Raw genomic sequence first — 12,400 nt, 5'->3', positions numbered from 1 at the left:
CTGCTGTGAACTGCAAACACCCCAATAACACCCATTTTACTGCATGCATTTTTTGCTGATTTAAAGATAGAAAGACCATCTTTAGAATATTTTAGAAGGATATACATGGGAAATGAAGTTCTGTCAAATCTCTGTTTGGAAACAATCTGCTGCAGCAGATAAGAAATGGGGGAGGAATGTGGTTTGCTTCACATTAAAATGTGATCGTATCTAATTTTCAGTTCCCAAAACAATATACAAACAAATACACCCTCCCAAATTTGTGCTTCTCTAAATTTTGCCATGCAGTTCTCCAACCAAATTATATTTATTGCATGAAAACACAGATCCTAGTAGATTTACGTAACACTGACATATGGAGATGCATGACAGAAGATTGTTTTCAAATATGGCCCTGTCTGCACTATGCATTTAAAGCAGTATCATAACCCTCTAAACAGCCATGGCTTCCCCGAATCCTGGGAACAGTGGTTGTTAAGGATACTGAGAGTTGTTAGGATACCCCTATTGATTGATTGTTAAACCACTCTGACTGTTCAAAGTGGTATGATACTCAGAGCCAGCCCGTGACATTTTGGTGCCCAAGGCAGACTCCAAAATGGCACCGCACTCCCTGCCAGGGAAGAAGGGGTTAGGGAAGACCTACAGCAGGAACAAGGTGGGGAAGAAAGGTGAGCATTGGGATCTGCTGCCCCAGTGGACCCTGCCGCCTAAGGTGGTCACCTCGTCTTGCCTCTTGGGTGGGCCAGCTCTGATGATACTGTCTTTGTCTGTAGTACAGATGGTGTATATTGTTTGTAGAAATGCTAAATGTTCCTTCTCATGGTGGCAACCACCACTGGATGAAATTGGGTTGATGGATACTAGATATTTTTTTTTTTCCAGTGTTGACTCTATATCTACCAGTGCATCTCATCTGCTGCAATCTTAAATATCATTTGGTGCTTCTTGGAGCTATTGTGCAGTTATTCTGTGCTGCTGGTTTCATTTTGTTTTGGGTTTAATTTCCAGATGGATAAAAATAGTGCACATACATTCTTCCAGCGCAAGCATTCCAGCTTGCCAGATGGAAGAACCCCCTCTCTTCACCCCATGTGAGATGCATCTAGAGATTGTCCCAACCTCCACCCCAAAAAGCAATTACAGGGGGTATTGCAGGGGGGTAGAGAGGGAAAGCCCCATTGCTGACATCCTCCTGCAGGGTTTCTGCTGGCAAAGACTCCTTAGGCATTTTTTGCTTGTAATCTGCCCAGAGAACATTTGTTCTTGAGTAGCATGGAAAAGTTGAAAAAAGTATTACATAAATAAGGGATATATATGTGGCGCTGTAGTTAGTTTTGTGTTTTATATTGTTGCTTTATTGGTTTTAGGTTGTGTTTTTGTTTTAAGTGTTTAATAACTGCCACTTGGAGGTTTTTGAAATATTAAGAGGAATATTAAAGTTTTCGACACCTGAGCTAAGATTAAAATTCAAGGTAAGACCATGCACTCAGCAAGGTTTATTTATTGTTCTGCCTTCTAATCTTTGAAATATAAAGTTGCAAAATGTTGAAAAGCAGGCTTAATATTAAAATGTCAAAATTGTGGAAATGGAACTTTGTGAAGCTTCAGTGTTTGGCTAAATTGAGACCGAAACTTTTTCAATGTGGCATTTGATCCAATTTTAGGACTTGCAGTTTGTTACCAGCCTTTCAGAAGCCTAATCAGAGAACTCTAGAAAATCAACATTAGAAAACTGAGTTAACAAAGCCATGAAGATAAAATTTCATATTAAGGAGGAAGGAATTGAAAATGAAGAAATTAAGGGGTGTGTATATTAAGTAGAAATGGCAAGCCAGCTGCTCTTTACAGATGACTCAAAGCTAAACTGCTAGCTCAGGTATCCCTGGAATAACTCCATTCAGTATGCATTTTGGTTTGGAGAAAGTTTTCAGCCTGAAGCCTTCTATATTAGGAAGAGCTGTGCCCCAACTGGGGAGCCTTAAAAGAGCCCAATGTTCCCAAAATAATGTGTCCTACCATCGCATAATTTGAAGGGGAAAAGATAATATAATGTAATTACATATCCACTAATGTTTCACAGATATTTTCTTACTTTATTTCACTTCCTGAGCCTGCCCCCATACCATGACTCATTAGCTCTCTTGAAGGTATGTGTGGGACATGGAACTTTGTTACTGGTCCTGCCTCTAATATGATGCATGCACAGCCCCAGTGTCCTCAACCTCTCTCTGTATACAATTAGCAGACCTTGCAGCTTGGGTGAATTGTATTGGAATAATCATGCACAGCCCCAGTGTCCTCAACCTCTCTCTGTATACAATTAGCAGACCTTGCAGCTTGGGTGAATTGTATTGGAATAATCATTTACAATTTATGGAGTTTAAAGGCTTTATGCATGCAGGAACTATTTACAGGTTTAGTGGGGATAAGAAAGAAAATAGCAGACAACTTGTCTGGAGAGAACAACAAACCAAGATGGCCCAGCTGGAATTAACTTAAACAGAGAGGCATACAAACAAGTGTTGGCTTGATCACTACAGACACAGTGCCCTCATGTGGTCTAAACTGACACATGCATTAACTAGAAGTTCAGGAGAAGGAAATGTATTTGTTTTCCTTCAACTTGTACTGCATGCTGTATGCCAAGGGAAACCTGTGCAAGGTTAGCTGAATGCCTTTAGGCACCGCACACAATCCAACTTTCTGTGAGATTGCATGGAACACCTATACACATCCAAATGAACATGCATAAGTGCTGCTTCCCAGACATCACACTGAATTGCATAGATATCAAAGAGGAGGGTCGTCCTCTCTTCTTCACAAATACTTTGTATACATGAGCTCCCTTCAAGTGTTACTGTGGTGTACTAATCAAACAAGCAAGGGGAGGCTGCAGAAACAAGCATGCTAGGTCTGCCCCCTCCTCATTATCATCACCCTCTATGAATGGGAAAGAGGCTGTCTGTACATGCATGTGCGCTAGAGTCAGTGTTCCTACCTACCATTCAGAAATTTAGGGCACAAGCACACAAGGAGTTAGTGGCCATCAAGTCACATTGAGAGCAGTGGGAGAGAAATTAGCCACGACTTACTGAAATCCCATTCATTACAACGGGGTTTCCCTGCAATTCATTGCTTTGGTGGATTGTATTCCTTGTTTATAAAACAAGGCCTAGAAGAGAGGACAGAAACTAGCGCACATGTGCACAATTCTTTTTTTAAATGCAGCCCCAGAAAAGACAAAAAGAAAATAAATAGGAAAAGTACCAGGAAATAGGCACAGTCACTGCCTACTCTTGCCTGCTGCCACTATGTCAGAGCCCATCCCTCTTGCCTCTGGACTTTGGCTGCTTGTTCCCATTCAAATTGTTCTAGAGTATAAAACAAGTTTGTTTCCTCATCCACTTCATTTGACTTTACATCAGTATGTATAGATAGATAGATGATAGACAGATAGACAGACAGATTATTCCTTGTTAAAAATGAACCTACTCTAATTTCTTCCAACAGACCAATTGAGTGTCAACAGTTTTGTAAACTGCATGGAGATTTTTATCCCCAATAAATCTCTCTCTTCTCTCCCCACCCCCACATCCTTAGATCTTATCAGTTCCAAGGGACTAAGTTCCTGACTTACAGTGCCACCTCCTGGACATCAATAAAACACACAGAGCAGTCCATTTAGCTTCTCAGTTGCTGCTCAAGCATTTCAAGAAATGGTCCATTTCAAATGGGTCTCTCCTTCCCCCCCCCCCCCTTTTCCCCTGCCTAGCAGCAGGAGTGCACAACACAGATTTCTCTTGCTAGGTTGGGTCCAAAATGAACAGAACAGTAGATAACAATCCTTGGAGCTCTTACAACAAGTACTAATTTCCTTTTCTAACATCAATACAAACCCATCCCTTTATTTCTATGTGTTAATCCAAAGACAAGTTCTTCAATGACAAAGATAAAGCAGCCAGTTCTGCTGCCAAACGTTGTCTAGTCTGCCCCTGCTTATCTTGTTGACCGTAGACTTTTTCTTGCTGGATTCCAATTTTCTACAGGAAGCAGACATCAAACAAGGGAAACTGTTGCTTCTAGGGAGAGGAGAAAAGATCTACAAACCTCGGCCCATAAACACTACAGCCTAGAATTCAGCTCATTTGCGACTAGATATTGATATTGTTACAAATGTCTATATACTTGCTATGATTCCGAAGTAGAATGAAGCCGAAATGGTTAAGTAGCAGGAAGCAGAGAGCAGGAATAAATAGTTCTCCCAATGGAAGGATGTAGAAAGTGGATTCCCCAGACTCCGTATTAGGACCTGTGTTTTTTAGTGATCTAGAGTCAGGAGTGAGCAGTGAGGTGACCAAGTTTGCTGTTTATATTAAATTGTTCAGGACTGTTAAAACAAAAAAGAAATTGTGAAGAGCTCCAAAAGGGTGTCTCCCAGCTTGGTGAATGAGCCATAAAATGGCAAATGTAACTCAGAGTAAACAAGTGGTTCACGTTGGGGCACAAGAGACAGGGCCTTCTCTCCTGTGAAATGTTTTTGCTGCTGTTCATTGCTTTTGCTTTTATATCCTTACTATTTTTATGCCTTGTAATTTTTAATTGCTTTCTTCATTGCCACACGCTTCATTAAGGAGCAGTGAGAAATGGCGAAAAGTGAGGGCAGGGAACCTCCGGCCAATCTTCCATGGGTCACATGACAATGGTGGGGACGGTGAGCCAAGCAAGGATTATAAGATTTACCGGTGAGCTATTTCCTGGCACTCACATGCCCCTCTCCATATTGCATTGAAGCAAGCAAGAGGCATTGTCAGTGATCAAGGGCACATTCCAGACACACTGAATATACTGTGATTCCAACTAAATGTTAGGAAGAATTCTCTGACATTAAGATCTGTGGAATGGACTACAGCTTTTAAAGAGAAGTTGGGTGGCTGTTAGGGATTCTTTAGCTGTGATTCCAGTATTGCATGGGGGTTGACTCTTGGAGGTCCCTTCTAACTATACAGTTCCATGGAAAACAATTGAGGGCATGAAATAGGGCTGGTGAGGGATGTGACCAAGGGCCAGGCAGAGAGACCCAGAGGTCCGCACTTGGCCCCTGCTCTAATCATTCACATTTTTTAAAGTTGCAAAGGCCAGTAATTGTTCTGTATGTTAAGGAAAACAAGCAAGCCATTTGGCAGTAGCACATATTGTTTGCTGTAAATATACCGTGTCGACTGTTCCCACCGGCCACTGCACACCGCAGCTACACAACAGGAACGCGGTTTGCACTATGACCCGTTAATGACTTACAGAACAGCTCTTGAGCTGGCCTGGCCCCGGAGGAACTGGGAAAGAGAGAATCAGGAGTAACACGGGCTGCGCAGGAATGCTAATGCAAACAGAGAGGGACTGACACCGTTCTAACAAGGTCAAACTTCACAGCATCCAAAGGTGTAGACAGGCAGCAGTGGAGTGGGGAGTGGGGGGCAGAGACAGTGCAGGAGTCTAATTAGATATACTGTATTTTTCTGTGTGTTTTTTGCTTAAAAAAAAAGATAGTAAAAAATTGGGGGTCATCTTATACACAGATGGTGAATGCATATGGGTTCAGCTGTGGGTGGCTGGGCTCAGGCTCTTGAAATATGGCAACCCTAAACTTGGCAACCCTATTTTAAAATATTGATTTAATTTTGGGTTCAAAAAAATAGGGTGTTACACATGGGGGCATCTTATACACTGAAAAAAGCGGTAATTTTCAGAGCCACAATTGTACATATTATAATACCTGTGGCTACTAGGTTATTACATTGCCACCCTTTCCCTCCTTTTAAAAGTATTTCCCTCCCTTGCAGACAGCATCATCTGCAAAACAATGGTGGTGGTGCCTGTTGGTTCCCTTGGCTGGGCTGACAATCTGTGCTGCCTTTCTCCGAGTTTTATGTGTGCCAACAGGGGATCTGGGCCAAGGCCACCTCTGTTTCTGCCAGCTCTCTCAAGCCACAGGGCGCAGTTAGCCTTCTGCCCTGGCTGTAATTTGTTCTCCCTCCACAGTTTGGGCTCCTCTTGCCGCAAAGGCAGGCATTCAGCAGACAGCATAATTGCAGAGTTAGAACTGCTCATTTTCGTGCTGGCATGCTATAGTTAGAGAGATGCTGGGAGGCAGCCTGGCTGGCTGCAGAGAGCATGATCAAAGTATTGAAAAGAGGAGAAAAGAGAGGATGTAGCCTTTACCCACTCTTCTTTTTTTTTGGAGTAGGAAAAAGGAACTGGTTAGTAAGTAACTTAGATGCCTGCTGCGCTTCTGAGGATGGAAGATCAATGAATCAACAGACCCACAAAGGCAAAGGAGTGGGCTTGCCTTGCAATGGCAAACAATGGAAAAGCATCTCTTCTGATGGGGTGCACATAATCCTGCTTTAACCTTTCCTCCTCTTGGTGTACTATGTTGACTCCCAAGGAGCTGACACTTATAAAAGAAAAGGCAAAGCAAGATTTTCCTAGGTATGAGGAATTTTGTTTTTGTAGGAAGACTGTAGGGTGCGATTCCGAGTATCCACCTTCAAACATTCAAACAATTTCTGGAAGCAGGAAAGAAACTCCCATTTCAAGAAGTTTGTGAACAGCATTTTACATTGATTCCAAATCAGACATTTTGGTGGATGAACATCATAGTTTGTTACACCAGCTTTTATCTTTGATGTTGACTACCACATGCATTTTTTCTTACAAAGGCATTCTTTAGAATGGCTTCTGAGCTTTAGGAGAAAGTTCCAACTTTTGTTTTCAAACCTGCTCAACTTCCCAAGCTGCAGCACACCAGTTGTTGCTGTGGTAGAGTTAAAACACCATCAATCAATCATCTTCTAGGTGCTTTTGCCTTGCAAGGTGATGCAGGTGGAATTTGGGGAGAGTGATACCAACCCAGATCAGACGTGGGACTGATAACATTAAGTGCCAGGTTAAAATAAAAGTATGCTCCACAATTAGTGTTTTGAGTCTTATTTGTTTTCAGCACGGTTTTTGCCACTGCCAGCATTAAGTATTTTACTTGTACAACTTATTGGTAAAATTGTACGATGCTTTGGAAATGGTAATAGAAAGTTCCCCATTTAAGTAAAATAAAACTGAAACATGCTCTTGTGAAATGCCCACCTTTACCTTCTTTATCACCTCCCCTCCCTAACACACTAATATCACATCACAGTACCACCATAGAACCAGGTCAGCACTTTAGCAGGGCACTGTCTCCACTGAATTCAGTCTAGAGTTATCCAGCTATGGAACAGCTTGATCAGACACAGCTTCCCATCCTCAGTTATAGTTGGAAAGAGTAGACAGGTAGGTAAAGGGATTTATGGTGCAGTACAGGGATGAGGAACTGCTGACCCAGGGAGCACAATAGACCCATGGAGCCTTCTCATCTAGCCCATGACTTCCCTTTGATCCCAACTCCTCCTGAGCCTTGCTACAGTTTCCTCTTCTGCCACAGCAGTTGTGCATGCCTCACTTAGTCACCAGAAGGGACTCCCTCCAACCCACCCACCACTGCAAAAAAAGAGCCAGAGAACAAGAGAGGAATGGATCTGGTACAAGAACAAAGTGATGAAGTCAAGGGTGGAAAACATAAGCAGTGGAATGGCTCCTCAGAAACTGCTGCCTCTCCAGACTGCTCTCCTTCCTCTGCCTTTCTTTTTTTAAAAAAATAAAGAAGGCTGCTGAGGAAATGCAACCACATGCATGTATGGCTCCACGATCTTTCAACTCTGAATATTCCAACGTGAACACCAGAGGTCTATCACGGCTCTAAGATGTTCGTATTGCACACTCTTGTGTGTGTTATTTTTCATGCATTTTTAAAAAGGTGTTTCTGAACTGTGTCTTGATTTAGGTCAGTGAGATTATTTTCAAAAGAAAGTCACAGGGGATGGAAAATATATTTATTATACCACATTTAAAAATTAAGGACCCTGATCTACATGCAAGATTAAGTTTCCTTCCCCTCCCCAAGCAAGAAATTAAATTTGTTGTGGTCCACTAGATCACTTGAAAGCTGTTCATGTTATTTAAAACATTCATATCCCAGCTCGGTGCAAAAATCTAATTAATGATATAGACTAGTGTATCCCCAATATCTGTTGTTCGTCCATTCTCAGTGAGACGAACCCTCTTTTCAGCAAGGTCTATGTGAAAGATAGCTTGATCTAAAATGGGAGATTTCTCAGCATCTTCTTTACCGAGCACAGGAACACGGCGTGGGCCCAGGAGAGGGTCATCAAAACGCATTAGTTTCACTTTGGAAAGATCTGGAGGGCGGGAGGGGAGAGAAAGAATACACTTGTAAGACATGTGCATTTTTATACAATAATACAAATCACAAGGCAGTTCAGGCAAGGTACCTAGCAAGGAGAGAGCATTAGCCTGGGCTGCTGAAACACTAACTGCCCCAATTGCTTAAATAGCGCCTTGACAGATGTTTACAAGCTGTTGTGCAGGCCATTTGCCTCAAAGGCTACAGAAGCCCTTAATAACCAAGACTTAATTAAAAGGCAGTGTGGGTTCAAGAATATCCAACATGAATGCACTGACACCGAGGTGTGCCTCAGCATAAAAAGTGAGCAAACACTTCCAACTACAGAGGGATACATAAAGACCTCCAATTGCCCTCCTGCAACAGCAGGACAGAAACACTGAGGGGTGTGTGTAATTTTATGGGTGTTTTAATATGAGGTTGAATAAATTTACTATGTAAAGTTTTGTGTTTTAACTCGGTACAAAGCAAAATGGCTTACAGAAACTTTTCAGTAGCTTTCCTTCAAGCAAATTACGATGCCGGAGAAACATCAGCCACTTCCTTAGCATTGTGCCCTCTATCTATTAATACTGAAGTTTTAAATTAGCTGTTCAGAGACCTGCAGCCATTCATTCGGGCAAGCAAGAGGAAGAATGGCTCTAGAGAAAAAAGTCAAAGATGTCCTCCCAGTTCAACCCTGAACAAATGAACTATGTAATTTCCTCTTCTCTACTGCAATCAGGCCTGATGCTAGTGCTTGACCAGGCTGGGTTCTGGCCACGGGCACCAGGGCTCACCAGCCCAACCTGCTGCCCACTCACTCACCCCTGGATCTGGGTGGCAGGCTATGGGCACCATTCACAAACCAACCTTGGCTTCCAGCCAGGGGAGCAGGGGCAGGGAGCCCATTGGAAGTCTGGCAACAGCTTTAACTGCAATTTTAAGTTAAACGCCCTTGCAGTTTCCAGTTATATGCCATTCTTTTTCAGGCATGACTAACAGCCAAACAGGCATGGAAGTAGAAAAAAGGGGGGGGTCAAGAGGCCATTAAGAAAATCTAGAGGAATTATATCAAAAATGTACGGAGATGTTTCCCTGGAGAACCAAGTAGTTTACAGTATACTTTCCATCTCATATCTTACTTCCTCCCCAACAACCCTTCTTTATCTCTCATTCCTCTCTTTTATGTCAGAAATATTCAACATAAAAGGGAGGGAGGAACATCGCCTGCATGAATTGTGAGAGGAAAGATGGTTAAAACTAGAAATGTTTTAATACAAGCAGAAATGTTGTATTGGTTTTGTTATTAGATGCAACTGCTTTTTTAAAAAGAAGTCCTTTAAATAAGTTCAAACGATTTCTCAGTAAGAACTGTGAAGCAGAACTTTCCTAATGAGCCAGCTATTTTAGTCTGCCTAAGTTGCTGCTCTTTCACCACTAGCTTTTATCAGATAATCTTTTCAAGTGCCTGCCTAACAGTGACATCTTCTGGAAACAACAATTTGGAAGAATTACTGATTTACTCTCAATTGCTTTTCATTCACTTCAAACAATCAGGTTGTGCATCTCTAGTAATTGCCTGCCCGAGCCTGAAATGTGCAGTACTCCATTTTTGCTTTGCAAGACAAGTTATAGACTTCTTCCTCTCAGCTCTTTTCTGAAAACACAACTTCACACTGTAATATAAAAATTGTCTCTCTTCCTAGGATCAAAACACACAAGCCGCCAAAGTGATGAGGAAATAAATTATACGACGTGAAAAGTTTGGACCAAGACATAATTCTCTCACAATTGCTGGAATCAGCAAAGCCAGCAAGCAAACAGGAAATTGTCTCTGCTTTTTAAAGAAATTCTGTCAGTTCTGTTCAGCAGAGCAACCTGAACTTCAGGCTTAATGCCTTGCTTTCTTTAAACAGTTTAATTAGAAGGGCGGAATGCCTGCAAAATAAGGCCATTAGCAACTGGATAACAGGAAAGAACTCAACATGTTCTGATTTGAGGATACACTTAAGAATGTAAACAGAAGTCACCTCAAAATACACCTTCTGTAAAAGCTGCTTACTCCTGGGGTTGTCTCTAAAGTACAGATGAGTAATGCATTCCATCAGTACAAGGATTTCCACTTTTGCAGCAGGCTTCTCCCCGAATCTGTTCTAGGTGCTTCTCCAACACTCTGAAGCAGATTTGGGGAAGGTGCAGGGTGCATGCAGGGAAGGAGGGGGCAAGCCCTGCTGTGCACTGACACCTTAACTGGATAACGCCCCCGGGTTAGCAACTAAGCTTGCTAGAAGACCATTAAGACAAGAGGTACAGGGGGCGAGGAGGAATACACAAACATTGCTCATCCACACAGTTTTTTACCACCTCTGATCACTCAGGAGGGCGCAGCTGCAGAACCCTGTTAACATTTACTCTCTGCCCGTCCACCCCCGGCAACTCCCATTGCAAACAAAAATAATCCTTGAGTCATCAAACTCTTTCTCCCAGGAGGTTTGTCAAAGCCCAAGCATCTTTCAGAAACAGCACAAAACAATTTTATTTTGGTCAACGGCATTTGATGGCGCAGACTGAAGCCAGCATGTGGGTTTTCTGTGAGCATATTCGTTAGATCTGACAACTAAGATTTTCAATCTGAATTTTAAAACAAAGTCACCAAATTTAAGGTTTAGAATTAAAGAACATTATGGTGAAAATTGAAAATGGTACCAAAGGAACATCCAGAGTAAATAATCTCAAGAACTTTGGGACACAGAATTGGTAACATTTTATATTTTTAAACGCAAGCAATTTTTACAAATTTGTTTTCAGCCTTAACTGACAAATAAATAATTTGTTAAAGCTAACTTCTATATTACAAGAAAGAAAGAGATATTTTTTCACAGCAGCTATGGATGTCAAATCTGGCTATTGAGTGAGAATGTGCATTTGCTTTAATGCCTTTATGCTACAAGTCATTACTGCTGGTGAACCCTAAGTGCTTTCAGGGAGATGGAGCTAATACTTACCACCTCTAACACTGTATAGTTTGAAATTTAAGACTTGAAAATAATGTGGTTCATGCATTAAGAAAGTGTGAGTTGAGTGGGAGTGGGTGGCTCAGGGGACTTGAAATGGATTAATGCATCTTTCACATTTAAGTTGCAGGATCAGGTCTGAAATAAGTGAACATTAGCTGGTGGAGAGGGGGCTGACTTCAGATCTGGAGGGAGGGAGGGAGGGAGGGAGGGAGGAAGTAGGCTCAGAAATCCCCAGGTGAACACAGTTGTCCTGTGAAGTTCTGGCTCAGGCTCATAATGGCCTTGGCTGTGGCTCCAACCCTATCCCAGAAATTCTGGGTTCCTGCTGCAGCAGCATTCCAGAGCACAATAGGGGCTCTGGTACCAGATGCATATACCTGCTCCCCAACATGAAGCTCCTCCTGCTGCAACCGACACTGTGAGGTTAGTTTCAGGAAAAGGGATAAAGATGTTCATGGTGGGCTATGCTAAGGCTGTGCTGCCAGTGAGGTTACTTAAGAGTATGAGGGGGCCAGAGTCTTGGCATCAGCTCAAAAATAATACAATTTAGTCTCTTTTTAGTTAGAAAATCATTGCTGAGTCCATCCTGATTCAACATCTTCACTAACAGTAATTGATCATTGCTATCAACAGGCATATCTACAAGAAATGAATCTTGGGCTCTGCTCCAAATTCCGGACAACTCCAAGAGGAAGGAATGACTCAAGGCAAGCTGATCCCACAGGGATCTTCTGACCACAGGGGGACGCAGCTAACAATCTGGTCATTGTTCAAACCATTACTGATACCATAATAAAGGGAGCGTCTATAAAATCAAGTAAAGTGTATACACAATTGGTGCTCTTTTCTAACCAGCAAACCTCCTGTAAGAATCACCGTAGCAAATCTGACAAATCTTATATTGACAAGATTGTAAAGTGAGTTGCACACAAACAGTGCCACAGAAAACCAATACAAATAGTAAGCGAACAGGGGCCTGCTTTTATAGTTAGAACCATGTGAGATATCCAGTGAGTAAAACACATTTTTGACAATCAGCATTTACTGGATAAGCTGCTTTGTAGGAATTTTAACATCTAGCTGGCTGAATTATTTGACCTAAATT

The 12,400-nt window shown here is 42.1% G+C and overlaps 1 protein-coding gene and 1 long non-coding RNA gene across 3 annotated transcripts in view; one reads left to right on the top strand and one right to left on the bottom strand.

Moving 5' to 3' along the window:
* Nucleotides 1-21: 21 nt before the first annotated feature.
* LOC309336476 lies at nucleotides 22-12,395 on the top strand. The gene is made up of 3 exons (XR_014154046.1): nucleotides 22-117; nucleotides 1,677-1,807; nucleotides 11,929-12,395. It is a non-coding gene; the product is annotated as an uncharacterized lncRNA (long non-coding RNA).
* LARS1 (leucyl-tRNA synthetase 1) overlaps nucleotides 7,912-12,400 on the bottom strand; it is a 45,911-nt gene continuing 41,422 nt past the window's right edge. For both annotated transcript variants that reach the window (XM_081852028.1, XM_081852027.1), the window contains exon 32: nucleotides 7,912-8,291. In XM_081852028.1, coding sequence (XP_081708154.1) covers nucleotides 8,086-8,291 — 206 coding nt within the window. In that variant the 3' untranslated portion in view covers nucleotides 7,912-8,085. The remainder of the gene's footprint in view (nucleotides 8,292-12,400) is intronic.

The sequence above is a fragment of the Podarcis erhardii genome, assembly GCF_964252035.2.
Source record: "Podarcis erhardii genome assembly, chromosome: 2".
NCBI classification, from domain to species: Eukaryota; Metazoa; Chordata; class Lepidosauria; order Squamata; family Lacertidae; genus Podarcis; species Podarcis erhardii.
The sequence above is the reverse complement of the archived record's forward strand: the minus strand, read 5'-3'. Positions and strand labels throughout refer to the sequence as shown.